Source organism: Bos indicus x Bos taurus, chromosome 26 (assembly GCF_003369695.1).
Source record: "Bos indicus x Bos taurus breed Angus x Brahman F1 hybrid chromosome 26, Bos_hybrid_MaternalHap_v2.0, whole genome shotgun sequence".
Lineage (NCBI taxonomy): Eukaryota > Metazoa > Chordata > Mammalia > Artiodactyla > Bovidae > Bos > Bos indicus x Bos taurus.
In genome coordinates, this window is record NC_040101.1 from 37,468,194 (window position 1) to 37,490,153 (window position 21,960).

Consider the following 21,960-nt stretch of genomic DNA (forward strand, 5'->3'; position numbering starts at 1 on the left):
GAGTATCTGATGTACTCATTCTAGAAGATTCTAGTCTTCATGGCATAACACCACCCACAGATCTCATCTAATCATATATGGTCCAAGTGGCTCTGAGGGTGGGTGAGGGGGGTTTCATTTTAAAAATTAGAGCATACTTGGAATTTAGGCTGGCTTGTTTATAAAATTAAGATAAATTTCTTTATAGTTCTCAAAAAATACAGATTACTTGTATTAAGAGCAAATATCACTAGTATCTCAATTACTATGATTTAAAAAGAATTAAGTAGGTATGGAATAAACAAATTATGTTTTGGAAGTTGTTCAACAGACAAAGTACACCTAGAGAACATAAAAATTCTTTATTTAACCTAATCCAGCCAGTGTTGAGATAGTCTATGTTAAAAACAAGACATTTAAAAAAATTACAGCACAGTTAGCAAGGCAGTGACTAATTAAGTCACTCAGTTTAATTTTATATTCTTCACAGTCATTTGATAATCATGTAATGATGAACAATATTTTCTGCACTTTTGAGATAAGTTAATTTCTGCAAACAAGAGAATTCTACTAGTTGTCACTGAATTTTATAAAAGAGGTTTAAAACATTAACATTTATAGAAATAACACAGTAAAGCAATGTGAAAATAAATTGGAAAACACAAATATACCCACCCATCCCCAAAGTCTAGAGCATTCCTTTAGTCTGTCCCCTGGTGTTTCTCTTACCACCTCATTCCCTCTTCCTAGAGTTCAGCAACTGAGACACTGCTACTCTGCAGGGGCTATTCTGACCTTAGTTAAAGTGCCTCTGTTCCTTTAATTTCTCAGTTAATCCTAGAAACAGTCTCCTGAAATAAAGTATTACTCATATTTCAGAGATGAAGAACACCGTGGCTGAGAGGTAAGTTGCTTGATCCAAGTCATACCTATAATTATTAAAAGCAGAATTAGGATTTCAACCCAGGTCCACCCAACTTTAGTTAGCCTACAATTTTGTTGCTTCAGGGTGGTGTGGGCCACTTTCTGAAGAGGCTGGTACATGGTACTTCTTGAGCTAAGATTTCCAAATTTTCCATCCCGAGGCTGAGGCTCCTCCAGTCCCCAGGCACTTGCAATTCCCCCCAGAGCCCTAGAAACTTCTTCTCCCTACCCCCAAAGGATTAGAGTTGCTCCTCTGGCCTCACAAGCCCTGATGCCAAACAGACCCAAGCAGTTACTCCCCTATTTTGGGCATATAGTATTAAATGGAGAACTATGTGCTTGTATAACTTTAGTAAAGTCTGCTAAAAGCTGTTCTATATAACAAAATTATGCAGGAAATATCCAGTCTTTTCATATCAAAAATTAAAGAAAAGCCAATATATTTTATAATTATAGCTAATAATCTGCTATTTTTTACATTTAATCACAGATTTTTATATTTCCCCTTCAGAACTGTAGCAGGGTTCTTAATAAGGCTGTCATTCAAATATCCCCTTCCTAAGTAAATACAACTTTGAATGTTCAATAGTCATTCACATAAATTTCATGTTATTACTCAAAATTAAGACATTCATACTATAGAAAGGTACCAGTCTTAAATTACTAAATTAGCATACATCATTGCAATCTAACAAAGCTCAATCTATATTTGCTACAATCCTAAAGAAAAGTGGCCACTTAATCGGTAAGGGGGAACATTCATATTGTCATGCATTAGATACTGTGAATTAGAAAATAAATAGGGTTTTTGGAACTATCTTTAAAAAATTTAATATTAATTCCTGAAAATAACTCCAAGATCATTCAGATTGCTGAACATTAAAAGGGCTACTACCGAACAGCTTAAATAACTGCTTTTGAAAAATGAATATAAAACTAGTTATACAGTGATTATTAAGGTGCTAGCCTCCTCAATATGACAAGCAATTTAAATTTAAAAACATTAGTATTTTTTTTTCCTCATAATAATCTCACAAAAACAATGACCTTAATATTTGCTCAAGACTTCTTGTTTTCATAATTATTCCTCACTGGTATAAAAACAAAGAGCTCAAGGCCTCACCTTGGTTTACTCACTGCTGGTTTTCTGTCTGTTGAAATTAGACTGTAAACTACATAAAAGCAGGAACCAAGTCTGTTGTGTTCACCACTGTATCCCACATAGCACTTTGCATAATGCCTGGGCAAGCAGGAGGTGACCAACAAATACCTGAATAACTGAATCGATGAGAGAGGAGAGTAAAATAACTATTGATTTTCTGCAAATCGTTCTCTGTGCTCAAACTACTATAAACTGTCAGTTCTATTTTCTAGAAATATGAATTAAAAAACTTTCTCCAGTGATGGAAGGACCTGATGTCTGTGTCGCTGTGTCAGTTTGTCTGTCTCTCTCTCTCACACACACATACACACGCACGCACACAGTAATTAAGACTGCATGAGTCAAAATTACATCATGAACTATGAGATGTCAACATTATATAAATAAAATTTAATAGTGAAAAAGTGATCTGGAAGCCCTGTGAATTTTTACCCTACACATTTTGGAGGACATCACATGGGTTAAGAAAAACACAACAAAATTGCATTTGTTCAGATAATCATTTGAATGTTTACATACATTTTTGGTTTGTTAATTATTTATAACTAATTTACATTTCCTCATATTAACATATACTTCTGCTTAGCTTGTAATCAAATTATGCCAGTGAGAAAAATCCTCACAGTACCTTCATTGAGTTGCTAATTCTAAGAAAACACTGAACATGAACATGTACAAAAGAGGCATTTGAATAAAACAGCATGTGTATTTTTAAATATTTGCACAGTTTGATCTTTACATTTCTGTCTTGAGGAAAATATGAACAAAACTCAGGTTCACCATGCTAAGATAATGGTTCAGATGACCGCCATGAAAGAAGTACATACAAAACAAGGAAAACAAATCATATCCTTAGGTTCCGTGATTACTGAGAGGGTTTCCCCTGCCCTAAGTGCTTTATTATATTTCTTAAAAATATGAGAGCAGCAGCTTATTACAAGTCTCCATTACTGTGCATCAATGATGGAATCAGAACACAACAGACTCCTAAGAATGGGAGGACTGCAGAACAACAAGAAGTCGCAGTTTTATGCTTCTTCTTGCTCTGGGTAATTTAGGATTTTGCGGTGTGCCTGACGTAAATATTGCTGCTGTTTGAAGTAAACCTTGAATGCTCCTTTAATGGCAACAAAAGCAATTCCACCCTAAAATAAAAAGAAAAATTAGCTTTTTATAATGCAATTTATGTAAAATAAAAATCATTTTACTTATATCACAAACGACATTGTCATTGTTGCTAATTCAGATAGCTGCAAATGAAACAGTACTCTTTTTCTTTTTTTTAATCAGACAGTGAGCTAGGGAGACAGACACTGCAGGTAATATGTCAGTGAAAAAAGTGAGTGTCAGTTGCTCAGATATGTTCGACTCTTTGCGACCCCGTGGACCTCTGTCCATGGAATTCTCCAGACAAGAATACTGGAGTGGGTTGCCATTTTCTTCTCCAGGGGATCTTCCTGACCCAGGGATCAAACCCAGGTCTCTTGCACTGTGGAGATTCTAAAGGCAGATTCTTTACCATCTGAACCACCGGGAAGCCCAACAGGTCAGATATGCCTCTATCATCTCTGAGTAATCTTCCTTCTACTTAGTTCTAATGCTCAGGCATTATATGCAGGCTACCTCCAGAGAGAAGTGGGAATAATAATAATGACATCAAACAACATAAAGGCTTATTTATTACTCTGTGCTAACATTTCAAATGTATGATCTCATTTAACCCTCATAATAATTCTGAGGTAGCTACCACGACTATTTCCATTTTACAAGCACAGAGAAGTCAAGCAATTTTATTTAGGTTTCTCAGCAAGGCAATGTCTCTGATAGGAGTTGAACTGGGCAGTCTGACCCTAGAGCAGAAGCTCTTCACCAGTATCTTTTGGGAGTGATGATTTGTGCCTAACTGAGGAGAGAAATCACCCACAGCATAGTTCCAGAAGACCAGAGCTAATATAGTGGATCCTCTTTTTGTTGCTGTTGGATGACATTGGGGATCAAATAGAGGCTTAAGGCACAGAGCAAAATAGTATAAATATTTATATAGTCCCATTCTTTTTTTTTTTTAAACAAATATATAGTGCATTTTCTTTGTATAGTCACTTGAAAAAAGTAGTATTAAAACCATCTTACCAAGATTGTCCTTTGTAAATTAGAGTTAACACTACTGAACATTAGTTTACCAACTATTGTCGCAATAGTAGGAAAAACAAGGGCTCCACACAAAATTCGGGTGGCAGAGACATGATCTGCTAAAGGATTAGCCTCAGCTGGAATTCGAGGAACAGGACAACCAATCCCTAGAGAAAAAGATGGAGGGTATTAGTGCTAATAAATCAGAAGCTAAAATATCTTTGCATGGTAGGATTCGTCCACAAGATTAATTTGGTATGTTCAGTACCACCATAATTTAGGGCCTTACCTGGGAATATACTGTTCAAAATTTGTAGTTTATTTGAGTATTTGCGCCAGAGTCTAAGCACATAGTCCTCCCAGCGAATCATCTTGCCTAGTATCAGCATGACAGGAATAGTAGGAAGTCCAATTAAAAGGAATAAAGGATCAGCTCTCTCCATAACATCCAGACCTTCTTTATGGCCTACAACCTGAGAAATAGACAGCGTTTGCTCCAATCATTGCCTTGTCTAATGAAGGGTTACATTCTTGAGTGCAATTCATTTTAGAGAAAACTACTAAATTTAGAAACAAAAAGTTAAAAAAAATAAACCAAAGCTGTTTCATATTAAATTGGAATAAAAGATTTAAAACCCACATTGATTACATTTCAATGGAGGGAAGGGGATTTCTGCTTCTTGCTTATGTTCCTCTTGTTTAATTTGGTTAGCTCGGGTTATAATTTTAGGTTCTCATGTATCTTCCCAAGAACGTCTGTTTTCCTGCTCTTCCTACCAGGAGGTAAGCACAGCCAGCCAAGGGGTGGGACTAGTCTTCAGGAGATGGCCTGAAACCTCATTTCTCTTTGGCTTTCTCCCTGCTCATTGGGATTGAGTGTAATTTCTCTGGCTGGCTAAATGCCGGCTCTACATACCAAACTCAAAAATGCAATTCCAAGGTCTAGATTTGAGGGGATGCAATAGGAGGTCCAGTTTTGGCTATAGGTTCCAGTCACTTTTTCTAATCCAGGAACCCAAGGGTGCCTTTGTATCAGGTTGTAAAGCTAAAACAATCCTTTTCCTCTCATCTGGGTCTTGGGGTAATTTCTCAGTTGTTTTAAGATCTGAGAAGGCAAGAAGGACATGATTAATTCTCATCTGTGAATCTCCACACTTGCCGTCCTGGTAGAATTCTTTTTACTTGCTCCAGTCTTGACTTTACATGTCTCTCAACATGGCCATTCTGTTGGTGAGTGTTACTTTTAACTAGAATACGTCCCTGGATTCTCTTTCACGGGTCTCAAATGACCTTCCTTTAGCCAAAAGTCCCAACTGCTCACAAATTAAATATATTTCTCTGAGGGATTATTCTTGGCAGTTATGACAGGGGAGACTATTTCAGAATTTCAGGGTTTGAGGCCGTTCGGATGTCATAGGTTGATATGAGGACAGTATTATGAAGGATTCTATATAGTTTTTCTGTATACACTTGAGGATTAAACTGTGAAGAAAGAACTGTTGATACAGACAATCTATATCTTTATCTGTTTATATCTCTGAGAAAGATAAGGGAAAAGGAAGGAAACGCAAGGAGAGGAGGGAAGAAAGAAGGTAGGGAAGACTAAAAGCCCTACAGACAACATTTACTTGGGAAAACAAACTCATGAAAAAAAGTAAATGGGATCTTTTTTTTTTAAATGAGATGTCCTTTATGTCAGCTATTATAGCAGATTTGTTTTTAAGGTGGACTTCAAGATGTGAAATAAGGAAGCTGACAATGATCAGGGCAAACTGAAATTCTCAGCAACAGATCTGATTCAGGCAGAAATAGTTTATGAAACCACGTGGAGCGGACCAAAATGGGCATTATTAAAGCGTCAGCCCAGACTTTTGTACATGACTGATTTATTTAACCAAGATGTAACACTGAAGAGTAGGGACCAGCCTCTTCCACATGGTCAAAACCCATGGTGTCAGTATCTAATAATCTTCTGTGTCTCCAGGTAGAGCTGCCCTAAAGTGAATTAGTCTGGTTCACAATATTTCATAAACACATATCCCACACATTGAGGGCAAAGTGGATTAGCCCAGACTGTCCTTACCTATAATGCTTGCTCCATGACACCATTTTTTATATCATTTTATTATTTTCAACATTATGATCATTTTATAACTAAATGTGATTTAAATACTTCTGGAGTGTTAGCAAATAAATTCAGAAAACTAAAAAATTCCTTTGTTGGGTTAGGTTTTTTTTTTTAGAATTTAGGTTTTAAAAATATAAAGCAGAGTGTGTATTCAGGTATGGACTATATATAGTAAAGGAAAATTTATTACTCATGGGTATCAGTAAAAATCTTCTAAAGGTGTCTAAGGATGAGGAAATAAAAAAGGAAATAGGGCAAATAGTGAGAAAAGTCCATTTTCCCATGTGTGCTCAAGAGGCATGCTTTGTGCATTAAGTTGAGGCTGACCATTACATGCATACTCACATGCATTCATTCAACTGAATACTGATTATGTGCCAGACACAGAACTCGGTGCTGGGAAATAAAAAGTGAACTAAAGAGACATCTTTTGGAGGTGACAGACAATCAACTCAAACAAGTGTACAAACAAATGTTAAGGAACTAGGATAGTATAACATCTGCAGTGTCATACTACCTGCTATCACAGGTCAGAGTCAAGGGTAATAAATGAAAGCTGAATTAAGCAATGGGGCTGATTTAACTTTGGTCAAAACGAAACCAGCAAACCTTGTGTAGAATCATGTACATTCTGGTTTTATGCCCTAAGATGGAAAAAGAGATTATTTTCAAGACTTAAATTTTGAGGTTAGATTCAGGAATGATAGAATGCCTTTGCTAAGAATTTCTTATCCATATATAAAATCAAGGCCTATGGAATTGTAGGTTTAGAGAAACTGTAGGCTAGTATCCATAGTCAGCTAGGCCTACAGTTAATCAAAGCTTAAAAGCTAAGAGTTTTAATTACGGCTTGATCCTTTAAAGCACCTCCTATAGAACCCTACTTTTAAACAGTAGGATGGAACAGTGATGAACTAAAAGGTCTTCTTAGCATTAAAGATAATTAAATGTAACATAATTAAGAACAGTCAATCCTGTGGGGGTTCTACACTAGAGGCAGATTGGTTGGATTGACAGAATGAAGTTAAAGAAAACAAGAGGCTCCGCTAGCCATCCAGGTATGATGGGGGTGGGGTGGGAGGCATTAAAGACAGTGGAAAGGAAGCCACAGATGTTAAGACATATCAAAATAGAAACTGCTTGGACTTGGTCAGCAAGTCCAAACAGAAAGAGTTAAAAATAAAGGTAATCCTAAGAATGTAGGCTATTTATTGAGTAGATGGAAAAATAACTGTAGGGATCAAAGACATAGGATATTATAACAGGGAATAAATTTAGGCTTCAAACTGAGGAAAAGACAAGTTTGATTTCAATAATACTGAGTGGGAAGTCATAAGAAGTCATTTAAGGAGAAAGGCCATGCTGCTGTTACAGGACTGATTTTATGAAAATATTAAGATGAAAGACATAAATCTGAACACAAAACTCATGGGTCAGATAGGTAGAAATCTTTATGGAAAAGGTATAAAGAGAGAAGAGTCAAGGGTTTGGGACTAAATAAATCTTGATATTTAAGTCTCTAATTTCTATCAACAATGATTGTAGCATTATTTTGTAATAGCAAAAAACCAGAAGTAACTAAATGACTGATTAACAAGAGACTGGTTGTTGAACTGTTGAAATTCTATACAAACAATGCTATTCAGATTTCTCCATACTTTGTGAAAAGATCTGTAAAATTCACTGTTTTTGGAAAAAGAGGGATTCAGCTCTAATGTTTTCTTTTGCGAGGCAAAGAATAGTGTGTGTGGGAGAACATATTTTTTTCTTACATATGCACAAATAAAGTCTGGAAGAAGGTTTGGGTTAGGCAGTGGCTACCTGGGGAGAGGGGAACCTGGGTAAGTGAAGGACAGGAGTAAGAAAACTTTCCCCTAGAGAGCTTTTTATATATTTTCTTATTTTTAAGCCATGAGAATATTATTACTTGGTCAAAATAATAATTTTTAAAACTCCTAACAAAAATCTATTTAATAGATCTTCACATCAAAAGTAACATCATCTGACAGAATAAAAGTGAACCTGCATCACTGTCACCGCTCCGTAAGTCACAGCTGTCCAATAGATGGAGCCAACCATTATTCCTGCTGCAGCAAATGGACAGGCTTTTGAGATCAGTCTATCTGCAAGATCCAAGACGTAAACAACTGGACCTATAATATAAAGAAAACAAAGTTTCAACAAAAGACAGATTTTTAAAAAAGACCTGTTCAGTATCCACAGATACAAAATATTTTTATGAAGTTGAATGCACTGATGCTTTAGAAATAACTTTTATTATAAGTTATAAATGTTATAAATATAATGGGAACCTAGATTTAACAGATTTAGAATTTCTCAGTCATTTGCATGAATAGCTAAGTTTCACTTCCTAAACCCTAGCAAAGAGCCTTTTAAAATTTTTATCTTTAATAGTAAACCTGCTGCTGCTGCTGCTGCGTCGCTTCAGTCGTGTCCGACTCTGTGCGACCCCATAGACGGCAGCCCACCAGGCTCCCCCGTCCCTGGGATTCTCCAGGCAAGAACACTGGAGTGGGTTGCCATTTCCTTCTCCAATGCATGAAAGGGAAAAGTGAAAGTGAAGTCGCTCAGTCGTGTCCGACTCTTAGTGACCCCATGGACTGCAGCCTACCGGGCTCCTCCAATCCATGGGATTTTCCAGGCAAGAGTACTGGAGTGGGGTGCCATTGCCTTCTCCGAATAGGAAACCTAGTAAACCTAAAATGAAAGCCTCAAACACAGCTGTTTTTTATAAAGGAAAATAGTTCTCGTTTCTCTTAATGACACTGAAGACTATAGAATGACATAGCATTTCTACCTGTTCTCCATAAACAGTTCCTGGCCACAGTTAGATTCTATAGCACTTGGTAAGAGTGTCACTTTTTTGACTTCACGTACTATTTCCTTGATAGTGTGTGAAGGTAACCAAGGCTATTTTCCTGTAGTTACACAACTCTATTTTACTTTGATATACAATTTAGTTGAGCGTTATTCTCTAACAAACAACTTGTAATGATCATGCCACTTTTTGTGGCATTCTAACAGCTGGATGTGCCAATTATACTTCTATTATGTGTTTACTAAGTGAACTTTGGTTACTACCTCCTCTGGCAGTTGTCTGGAATAACTACACTTGGAGGAAGTATAATAACTGCCATTAAGCCTGATATAATTTAGCTCCAGAATCTCCTAGAATAGCAGAAAAGCCTCAGAACTGATTTAGAGCAAGGCCTAAAGAACTGAATATCTAAGTTTAACTAAGGTATCATAGAAATATTGACTTAGTAATCATATTTGTTGAATGCTGTCTATGTACAATGTACTTAAGACCTTTTCTCAGAAATGTTTAAGAGCTGTATCTACCCCTGAGGGCTTGCAATCTATAAGAGGACGCTGTATACAAAGCCAATATATTTTTCAGTGTACGAAGAAATCCACATAGCAATATGATGATAAAATCACTACAAGAACAAGTATCCATCTACGGAGCTCTAATTTATAGTTCTTGATTTTTGGAGCCAGTAATATCACTCATCACTGTATACAGAGGGACCATATTGTGAAGAAGAAAGGACACTAGGAGTGATGTCAAAGGGACCTATGATTTAAATTCAGCATATAAACTTACTATTGTCAAAGTCTAACTTACATAACATCTAAAATCATGACAAGTTATCTTTGGGGACCAAAGAGAAAAAAAAGTAAGCCTAGTGCAGTGCATACTGACTCTACATTCTACATGACAGCAGGCACAGTGTGACACATTACACGCATCATTAATCTCATAATGTAGGGTTTAACCCTTAAAACACACAAATTTGCTGGGTTAAGTTTGTAATTCCCTCAGAAGGCGCAATAAAAAAAAATTTTAGTGAGTCTTCAAAGATCCCTGAAATGCTAGTACCAAAAGTTAAAGCCAATGGGTATACATGAAACCTCAAAACTTCAGCTTTCATATTCTCTGATAATTCTTTAATCAGAAAATTGAAACCACAAGGGAACAACTACAGACTCTTTACAGCACATTTCCACCTACCAACATCACAACTACCCTATCTGAAGTCAGTCCCTTCACTCTAGATCCCATCCCCTCACCAACTCAAAGACATGGCTCCAGCAATTCACTCCTTCCCTCCGACAGCATTTCTCCCCTACCCTTTATTGGATTATTGTCATCAAACATGTCATTATTTCTTTTACTTAAAAAAACAAACCACCTCTTTTCTCGATCCTTTCTCCCACTGCTCCATTTATTTGCTCTGTTTACAGCAAAGTTACTCAAAAGACTTTCCAGTTTCCATTTTTTCTCCTTCAATCCTCTCTTGAACTCACTCCATCAAAATTGCTCCTCAAGGTCACTGACAAGTTACACACAGCTAAATCCAGTGGTCTAATCTCAGCCTTCCTCTTATTTGGCCTACCACCACCATCTGACAGATGTTCCCCTTTCCCAATACATGGTTCTTCATATCATCTCCAGGACTTCACCGTCTCTTTGTTTTCTTTCTATTTCACCAGTCACTAATTTTTCAGTCTCCTTTCCTGGTTCCTCTTTTTCTTGGCCTCAGTGAGGCCCATCCTGTGAACTTCTACTTCATCATACTCCGTATTTGATTACTCAGCTCTACTTTTCTTTTTCCCAAAGCATCTATCACTTAACATACTCTAATTTCCTTATTAATTGTTTCCACCTACTAGAATAGGGGCTGAGAAACTGTGACCCATGGGCTGAATCCACCTTGCTGTTTTTGTAAATAATGTTTTATTGCAACATGGTGACATGCAAAGCCTACAATACAGTTAGTTGACTCTTGAACAACACGAGTTTGAACTGCATGGATCCACTAAGATTTTTTTCAACAGCAAATACTACAGTTCTATATAACCCTCTATTGGTTGACTCTGGATTCGGAGGGATATGGAGGAGCTGTGGATAGATGACTATAAGTTTATATGTGGACTTTTGACCACACAGAGGGTTGGCAACCCTTCCCCGTACACTGTTTAAGGGTCAGATGTATTTACTGTTTTTTTTTTTTTTTTTTAACAGAAAAAGTGTTCTGGCTCCTGAACTAGAATACAAGATCCAAAGTGAAGGCAACCTTTTTATTTTGCTTATTGATGAATCCCAAATTCCTATGATTCTCAAAAATTTGCTTAACTTTCTACTGAGGTACTTATTTTAAACTATGATATGAAAATCTCTAGGTCTTCCTTTTCATTATTTTGTATGAAGCCCAAGTGATGAGACTTATTTTCTACACAGTCACAATCAGAATGTATTAGAAGAGAAGGTATTTTATCTGCTTCCAACTGACCTTCTCCCACGCCCTATCTTTTCAAAAAGGGTGCTTGGAAAGATCTACTGATGGAGCAAAGTAATAGGTCATTTAGATGAAAACACAGTTCCTAAAAAGTAATCCATCACTACCAATTTTATCTGTTATGGACATGGACAGTATAGAGATGTCTGAATTCTTTCCTTTAAATATCTCAGAAGGTTTCAACACAATAAGCTTGGTTTTCAATTTTCTTCTGAATCATTAGATATGAATTCTTTCTGTACAAACTAAACAAACAAATCCTCATACTTCCTTCTGGAAATTTTTTACTCATCCCTTGTGTCATATGCAACAGATACGCTGAATTAAATGAAGACACTAGCTGCATTTTATAATTCCTATTTCCAGTTTTTCTGACAAAATTCTGTCTAGGCTTTTGTCTTAAGTTTTTTTTGCCTAAATCTCTCAAGTCTCTTTCAGGCAGACTAGTCCAGGATTAGTTTAGTATTTTAAAGGAGAATAAACGCCTAGTGATAAACATTACCACAGAAATCTAAACTGCCAGGCATTTATTTCTGACAGCTAAAGATTATCTAGAAATATCTTATTTGATGAATAAGAATAATCACCAAAATCCTCCGGATGCAGTCCCTCAATACTACTTTTCCTATTAGGAAGCTTATCATGTGTTACTGTGCCATGACTTCAGGTCATAAAAGGAAAACTGTAACAGTCAATAGATGTTCTCATTGTTAAGATTACAGTGCAAACAGTTGCAGGAAATGAGGAAAGCCAGGACTCTTGTCCTTGAAAACCTCAATTCTAATGGAGAGGAAGAAGTATGACTAAATGTAAATCACAAGTTAAATATGTAAGGGCATAAAAAAGTTTTAGTATTTTAAGAAGGCATTAATGAATTTTTAATACCTCAGTTGGCTTCATCACTTATGTTTCCAACAGTACTGTATTTACCCAAGGAATGGCAATTGGAGAAGCTATATATAAATACAAGTTTTGAAAATTCAACAATTTAATTGTTGAATAAAAGGTCGCTAGGGAAACATGGAATTAAAAGAAAATCTATTGTGAATTCTTTTGTACAATAAAGCTGTAAAGCTTTTGTAAAGAAAATAACTATACCTAATGTTTTGGGTAAGTTCAGATTTTCACATTTCAGATTTGAGTGACATCCAACAGTGAGCTCAGAACTATTGGGGAAACTCTTAAGTCCATGTCTACTGAAAAGAAATAATCAGTTTTATCTGGCAGACACTGCAAAAGTAGATCTTTGTAATTGTTGTGTTGTGATTTAAATTCAAATCTATGTATGCATGGTTATTAAATTTATGAATTAATGACTGAAGGACAGGTAATAGTGTTCAAAATCTCCCAGCACTGTTTACAGTCATACCCAGAATTCCCAGGCCCTTTCTTGGGGAAGAAAGGTATCCTCAAAAACATCTCTGACCAATTCTTGAAAAATGATTTCTAAAAGCTGCCAGAGTGCTAAAGTTCCTAACACAAAACATAATTTAATGCTTCACAAGGTAACCTTTTATAAGCTCCTGAGAAGGGAACAGCTTCCATGAACTCCAAGGTTTCTATTAAGTAGCCAAATTTATAAGAGAGATTGCAGAGAATTAGCTTTGATCCAGATCCAACTCAAATGCCAATGCTAAGCCAAATTATCAACCCCACTCTCAGGTTCAGAAGTATCCAGAATTGCAGATTTTGGAGGCCACCAGGAGTCTTAACAATATAGTTCTAAACTTCTTTCCTTGCACACTATTTCCGGAATTACTGCCCCTGCTTTGATTAAATCTGTGTGAAAATCCAACTTCCCAATGAAAACTAAGCTCACCTGATAGAAGTGGACTGACTGCTCTACCCCGCCCTGGTCATGTTTCATGAAGCTGCCTTTACACACTACCCCACAAGTGCACTTACCCCTTTGCTTGTGCATAGTGTTAGTACTTTATGTTCTTGTTCAATGTTTGTTCAGTTGTCTCAGTATCCTTTATGTCTGTCCATGTCAGCATCATCTTAGACTGAAAACTCCCAGGGGGCAGGGGCCATGTCTGTTTAACTCGTTTTGTACAGTGCCTAGGATAGAACCATGTACAGGTAGGTGCTTAAAAAATGCTCTTTAATGATGACTGGTAGCACTCTCAGGGACTCCCTAAGCTCCAGCTATCTTCAGCACATGGTACTTGGCAGTACATCAGGGCACTTTGGCCTGTTCTACAGGGCATTAGAATGCAATGGCACAGGAGGCTAGCTGCAGCAGTCTGTGGCAAGTATTTGACTCTATCCATTGTTAAGAAACAACTTAATATCACAACCACCAATTCAACTAAGAGTTAAAATACGTGGGAATTTTGATGGAATAGTAAAGAGCTATAACTCTTTCTCTAGTGTTCATCTGTTTCCAACACTAACAGACCAGAGGCTAGGTCTAAGAGCCTCAGACAAGCTTATGTAAGTTTCATCTTTAATTGCTCTGCTTGTAGGGTGAGCTGTTACTATTTTTTTAATGTAAAAACAAACATCCTGCAAACTCAGGCTGTAAGTTACTTTGCCTAATAATAAGAAGTTAGTCATTAGATTGTAAACAGAAGGGTTATGTTTTGGACAATTATTTATTGAACCAAACTAATAATAATTGACCCCAAATCCCTCAAAATAAGCAACACTGAATAAAAGATTCAGAGTCAAAGGAGATGAGTACCATGTCTCAGTGTGTGTGTGTGTATAGGTGTGTGTGAATATATATAGTGTATGACCAAGAAAAGTAACTAAAGACCATCAAAGTAGTTCAAAGTACGTAGTTTGTGCCAAGGGAAAGCTTCAATTTTTCCTCATTAGAATAGAATAGCCCATAGAATATATGAGGGCTATAAAGTCAACTACTAAGTACTTATTAAGCACCTATTGTACACATAGAATTTTACTATGCATTAAAACGTAAACAAAATTTAATACACTAGCCTCTGCCTCCAAGGAGCTACAATCTAGTTAGGGACAAACAATAAATACACATTAAACAACTAGAAAACTTAATAGAAAACTGAAAAATTTAAGACAGTATCATACAAACTATACAGATACATGTCAACAAAATTTTAAGATTATAGAGAGGGTAAGGATACAAAGAGTTTTGTACGAATGTATGTATTTAGTAATCAACAGAAGTGAATCTTGACCTTGAAGTCTTTGATATGAAAAGTCTATGCTAAAAGACCTTCTAACTAGAGATAAAAGATTGTATTCAAAGGGTTTATATATTTTTTAAAAAGCTAGTATGCTATCAAGAGTTAACTGATAGAAAGTTGGCCAGATCTTTGAAAACATGACACAACAGGTAGGAAGCCTCTGGTGAGAGACATGCTAAAATGAATACAATCTTTTAGGAAAACTAAGAATATTTAAAGTCAGAATAAGCCAGAATAGAATCCACAAGATTTTGTATCCAAAGTAAGTATAAAAAAGAGAGAAAGCATCAGTCTTTATCTCTATATTAAAGCAGCTTAACATAAAAGAGAGATGAGTTAAAAATGATAAATATTAAACCTAATTAGAGAAAAAATGTTTGGTCTGCTTTCAGGAGAAACCATGCCTGAAGGATTATTCTTTGAATTTCAAACTTAAAAGTTGAAAAAGTTAAGTCATGATAAAAGAAAGACCACTACCAATTATCATTAATACATAAAAACAGATGGTAATATTAATTATGCACACACTGCATATGTGCCAAGGAACTATTACATATTCTTTTTTCTTCTTTAAACATACATATATTTTAAAAATTATCCATGATGGGAATATAGTTTTATTAATAAGAAAAACTACTTTCTAGAGAATAACAAAAGGTTATCATAAAATTCAGGTAATCATACCCCAAGGAAGGTCAACCTGACATTACTGTTTCATTTTCTTTTCCCCTTTATATGAGAAACTCACAGTAGGCTCCTTAGGAGGCAAAATAACAAGTTGGGTGTGGATTCAGTAGGGTCTACTGTGTGAAGTATGACAAAATGCTATCTCTGGACCTTAATTTCTACATATGTAATGATAATGAAAATAATATCTACTTCAGAGTTTTTCTGAAAAATTAATGCATATAAAACTCAATACAGGACATAATGTTACACTGTAATAATGTCAGGTATTAGTTCTTTCAAAAATGGCATACTAAGTATAACAGAACTCTGGAATAGAGGTATAATCCAAGACAGATGTTTGAGGAAAAATTTATGGAATAAGGCTCTGGTATAAAAATAGACTGTTTCAGGAAAATCTTAGGTAAGAAATAAAGGACAGATCTTTTTTGCCTAAAGGTCTAGGACAAGGAGGAAGAGGGAAATTAATTCATGGAGCCAAGAAATCTGGGAATGGAGAAAGAGAAGACACTAGACTATAATTAGTAATTATGTCAAAAAAATGTTAAGATTCTGTAATTGTGTTTTGGACCTATACTTAGCTACCTGTATTTATACAGAGGGTACATCCAAAAAGGTTTATCCTGTTGGAAGATACTTATTAAAACAAATTTATATTTAAATCTTAGGGAACAAGACTAGAAGTGGTCCAGCAATAAATACAAGAAATCCTTACTTTGAAGGTATACTAGTCATCTGCTTCATAAGAGGGTGTATGAATGAGGGCCAAAGAAGATGTAATGAGACAGCTAACTAAAAAACTTTAAAACTAGAAGGTACTCAAAGACTGAATCATTATGGAGTAGGATTTTGGTTTTTAAATTCTGTCATTTTGATCATCCATACGAGTTTAGATATAAAGCAAAGTAAAAATAAACACTTCTCTAATAGCCAAGTGTAAATATTACCAGAAACTCTTAATTATATTTATATGAAGAAAGTACTTGAATTCTTAAGTCTAAACTGGTTTTCAAGTAATGCAATAAGACAACAATATATTTTATGAGAGCAGTCAGGTGTAAATGGCTTGGATTTATTAATAGAGGGCTGTGTGGTTAGAGGAAACAGTACAGACTATTCTTAGAGAGTAACTGATAGCTTAGAAAAACATTAAAAATGTAAAATTCTCATTAAATTGAAGCCATGAAAAACTTCTTTAAATTTGGGGAAAATATATTTAATGTATATTTAGTACCCTGTTTCAAACAGCATTCTTTTTTGCTTTCCAATGGTTTAGCCACCTCATTCATAAAGAAATGTTAAGTTAAAACTGTGAAATAAAACTTTTCTTATCTAATAGATTATACTGACAAACTAAAACATTAGCCAATCTATTGGCAGAGCTCTAGGTGAACAGGTAGACTCACCCATTGCTGGTCCATGTAAAATGGTACCGTTCCTATTGAGGGGAATTGGGTAATATCCAGCAAAGTCTATGTGCGCTTCACACTCTGACTTAGCAATCCTTTCTCAGTTCATCTTTAATAAGTATTCTCAGCTAACAAACACACAAAAAACGAGAATTACAATATCATTCTTCTGTACCATCTAATGAAATAATAGATCTAGAGGCAGTGAATGAAAAAATTATCAGTCAATGCTAAAACCAGTAGGTGGAAGCTGACAGGGAACACTACTGGATGGATCAGGTGATAACACCTGTGTCCACTGATCAGTCTTATCAAAAAAAAAAAAGACAACTACACATTTTTTCCAGCTTTACTGAGATATTACTGACACATAACATATACAAGTTGAAGGTTTAGAATGCAACAGTTTGATAATATATGTTGAGAAATGATTACTACAATAAGGTTAGTTAAAACCTCAATCCTCTTGCATAATTAACATTTTTGTGGTGGTAACACTTATGATCTACTCTCTTAACCTTCATTTATATAATAAATGTCATATATAATAAATATATGACATATATAATAAATATATAACATATATAATAAATTATGTCACCATACCATACATTGATCCTTAGAACTGATTCAGCTTTTATTTTATTTTTTTTTCTGGGCTAAGTTCTTGGGTAAAATAGTCCAGATGACATTTTAATTTTAGTAACTAAATATGTTAAAAATAAATCAGGTGAGTTATGTATTCATTTAGGTTTCTCTACTGCCTCTTAGTTTTTAAATACTCATCTTAGAAAAATAAACCATTGGTTAGTTCTATTGGCATTTACTTTTGTTAGGTCACTAGCATATTCCGAGAAAGTATTCTCCTTAAAAATTTCAACCACAAATTAAAGTTATTAGCTACTCCAGTGCTTGCTCTAAGCCCTATGTCCAGGTCTCTTCTCAGTTCTAAGCACATAGCTGAAGTTCAATAGATGTTTATAGCTGGTCTAATATTTGTATCTGAGGGACTTCCCTGGCAGTCCAGCAGGGGTTTGATCCCTGGTCAGGGAACTAAGATCCCACATACAGCACAGCACAGCACAAAATAAGTATAATAATAATAATATTTAGATCTGAAAGGCTGACCGTGTGAAAAAGAGGTCATTAATAGGTTAAGAACTTATATATGCCATCTTATCAGTTGTTTCCTGGTTGTTCTGTAGTTGCTATGTTCCTTTCTTCTGCTCTTGCTGCCTTCCTTTGTAAATGAATGGTTTTCTGTATTGGTATGCTTTGATTGTCTTCTTCTTATCTTTTGTGAATCCAGTTTAGGTTTCTACTACATGGTTACCATGAGGCTTACATAAAATATAAATGTTACAGTCTATCTTATGCTGGTAACAGCTTAACTTTGATTGCATACAAAACTCTATCCTTTACTCCCCTTTTATGTTTTTGATGTTACAGTTTATCTTTTTAAATATTGTGTATTTATTTAGGAATTGTCTTTTACACTTTATACCAGGGACGGGGGAGCCTGGTGGGCTGCCGTCTATGGGGTCGCACAGAGTCAGACACGACTGAAGCAACTTAGCATAGCATAGCATAGAGTTAAGTATTTAACACTCTACCATGTTACAATATTAGAGTATTCTGAATTTGACTACATATTTACTTTAGCAATCTGTTGAAAATATATGGTCATATGTTTTCATGTTACTAATTATCATCCTTTCAGCATGAAGACTTCTCTTCAGCATTTCTTGTAAGGAAGGGCTGCTGCTGCTGCTGCTAAATCGCTTCAGTCATGTCCGACTCTGTGTGACCCCAGAGACGGCAGCCCACCAGGCTCCCCCGTCCCTGGGATTCTCCAGACAAGAACACTGGAGTGGGTTGCCATGATTCAGCTTTTAAATGGAAATTTGTACCCCTTGACCGTATCTCCCATTATTTCCCAACCACCAGTCCCAACAATTCTATCTGAATTTGGGTATTTTAGAGTCCACATCTGAGTGAGAACATATAGTATTTTCTTTCTCTGACTTATTTTGCTTAACACAATGACCTTAAGATCCAGCCATGTTGTTGCAAAAGCAGCATTTCCTTTTTTTTCTTAAATGGCTGAATATTCTACTGCATACACACACACACGTTTTCTTCACCATCTGTTGATGGACTTTTAGGCTGCTTCCATATCTTGGCTATTGTGAAGAATGCTGCAGTGAATGTGGGGGTGTAGGTTATCTCTTCCACACAGTGATTTAATTCCTTCAGATACATACTCAGAAGTGGGATTGCTGGATCACATGATAGTTAAAAGAATATATATTTTTTAGTAATCTCCATAGTTTTCCATAGTGGCTGTACCAATTTATATTCCCGCAAACAGTGCACACACTGTCCTTTTCTCCACAACCTTGTTAACATTTGTTGTCTTTTTGTTAAGTCATTCTCACAGGCATGAAGCAACACTCACATTTCATTTCCCTGATGATTAGTAATGCTGAGTATCTTTTCATACATCAGTTGACCATTTGTGTGTCTTATACGGAAAATTTTCAAGATCTTCATCCATTTTTAAATCAGATTGTATGTGGGTTTTGTTTTTGGATGTTGAGTTGTATGGGGGCTTCCCTGATGGCTCAGAGGGTAAAAAATCTGCCTGTAATGTATGAGATGCGGGTTCAATCCCTGGGTTGGGAATGTCCCCTGGAAGGGGAAGTAGCAATCCAATCCAGTATTCTTGCCTGAAAAACCTCATGGACAGAGGAACCTGGTGGACTACAGTCCAAAGGGTTGCAAAGAGTCAGACGTGACTAACCATGCACACATACATACATTGAGTTCTATGAATTTCTTATATATTTTGGATAGTAATCCCCTATCAGATAGATGCTTTAGGATGGTTTACAAATATTTTCTCATTCCATGGTTTATCTTTTTATTTTGCTGTTTCTTTTTGCTGTGGAGAAATCTGTTTGATATAGTCCAATTTGCTTTATTTTTGTTTGTTGCTTATGAAGAAAAAATCCAAAAAATAATTATCCAACAAATAATTATAATGATATAGTGGATATCCAATTATTCAAAAAAAAAAATTGCCAAGACCAATGTCAAGGAAACTTTCTGATGTTTTATTCTTGAACTTTCACACTTTCTGGTCTTAAATTTAAATCTCTAGGAACTTCCCTGGTGGTCCAGAGGTTAAGAATCCATCTTCCAATGCAGGGGACATGGGTTTGATCCCTGGTTGGGGAACTAAGATCCTACAATGCCATGGAGCAAGTAAGTCCACATGCTGCAGTGAAGAGCCAGTGAAGACAAAAAAAGAAATTGAATCTCTAATCCATTTTGAGTTACCATGCTGCTTTACAATAGCTTTGTAATAAAGTTTAAATCAGTAAATATGATGCCACCTGCTCTGTTCTTCTTTCTCAGGACTGCTTTGGCTATTTATGATCTTTTGAATTTCCATACAGTTTTAGGATTAATTTCTCTACTTCTGTGAAAAATGCCCTTGAACCTGAAGGGATTACATTGACAATACAGATGGCTTTGGGTAGTATGGACATTTTAACAGTATTAATTGTTCCAATCCACGAACAAGAGATAGCTTTCCACTCATTTGTGTCTTCTTTATTTTTTGAAATGGAGACTTAAAACAAAAATTTTAAATCATCTTTGGCTGTGCTGGGTCTTCACTGCTGTGTGGGCTTTTCTGCAGCTGCGGCGAGTGGGGCTACTCTCTAGTCGCAGTGCACAGGCTTCTCATTGCAGTGGCTTCTCCTGTGGTGCACGGGCTTCAGCAGCTGCAGCAAGTGGGCTTACTTCTTTCTTTTCAATTCAGATGTCTTTATTTCTTTTTCTTGACTAACTGTTCTGGGTAGGACTTCTAGTATTATGTTAAATAGGAGTGGTGAGCACAGACACCCCTGTCTTGATCCTGATATTAGTGGGTATGTTGCGTATGATATTAGCTGTGGGTTTGTCAAATACAGCTTTTATTATGTTGAGGTACACCCTTCTACTTCCCTGGTGGCTCAGATGGTAAAGCGTCTGCCTACAATGCAGGAGACCCGAGTTCAATCCCTGGGTCGGGAAGATCTCCTGGAGAAGGAAGTGGCAATCCACTCCAGTATTCTTGCCTGGAAAATCCCATGGACAGAGCAGCCTGGCAGGCTACAGTCCATGGGGCTCACAACGAGTCGGACACGACTGAGCGACTTCACTTTCACTTTCCACCCTTGTATACCCAATTTGTTGGGAGTTTTTATCATGAAAGGATGTTGGATTCTGTCAAATACTTTTCTGCATCCACTGAGATACAAAGATTTTATCTTTCATTCTATTAATGTGGTATACCACACTGATTGATATGCAGATACTGAAACATCCTTACACCTCAGGGATAAATCCCACTTGATCATGGTGTACGATCTTTCAAAATGCTGTTGAATTTGGTTTGTTAATATTTTGCTGTGAATTTTTACATCTGTATTGATCAAGGATATTGGCTTGTAGTTTTCTTAAAGTGTCTGTATCTGGCTTTGGTATCAGGGTAATGCTGGCTTCATAAAATGAGTTTGGGAATCCCTCCTCTTTAATTTTAAAGAGTTTGAGAAGGATTGGTACTAATTATTCTGTAAAGAATTCATCAGTGAAACCATCTAGTCCTGGTCTTTTCTTTGTTGGGAGCTTTATAATCTCCTTACTTTTTATTGGTCTGTTCACATTTTTTATTTTTCATGATTCATTTTTTGTACGTTTTGTGGTTCTAGGAATTTATCTTTACTTTTAGTTTATCCAATTTGTTGGCACACAGCTGCTCACAGTACTTTCTTAACACATTATTGACCAGAGATGTATTAATATGTCTTGTTACCTGAAGGTTATTGACCAGAGATGTTTCTATATTTACTTACATAACAAACCGTTGGTCACAGGCATTAGTTTCTGTAAAAATCCCCCGGTTAATAATGTGTTAAGATCCTTTGTATTTTGGAAGTATCAGTTATAAAGTTTCCTCTTTGAAAGACAACTACACATATGTACCTCATGTTGTGAT

The 21,960-nt window shown here is 36.0% G+C and overlaps 1 protein-coding gene across 1 annotated transcript in view; it reads right to left on the reverse strand.

Annotated features, from left to right (window-relative positions):
• Positions 1-326: 326 nt before the first annotated feature.
• MARCH5 (membrane associated ring-CH-type finger 5) overlaps positions 327-21,960 on the reverse strand; it is a 53,256-nt gene continuing 31,622 nt past the window's right edge. The window contains exons 3-6 of the mRNA XM_027528972.1: positions 8,346-8,476; positions 4,485-4,668; positions 4,196-4,362; positions 327-3,210 (exon numbers count right to left, since the gene is read on the reverse strand). Coding sequence (XP_027384773.1) covers positions 3,094-3,210; positions 4,196-4,362; positions 4,485-4,668; positions 8,346-8,476 — 599 coding nt within the window. The 3' untranslated portion in view covers positions 327-3,093. The remainder of the gene's footprint in view (positions 3,211-4,195; positions 4,363-4,484; positions 4,669-8,345; positions 8,477-21,960) is intronic.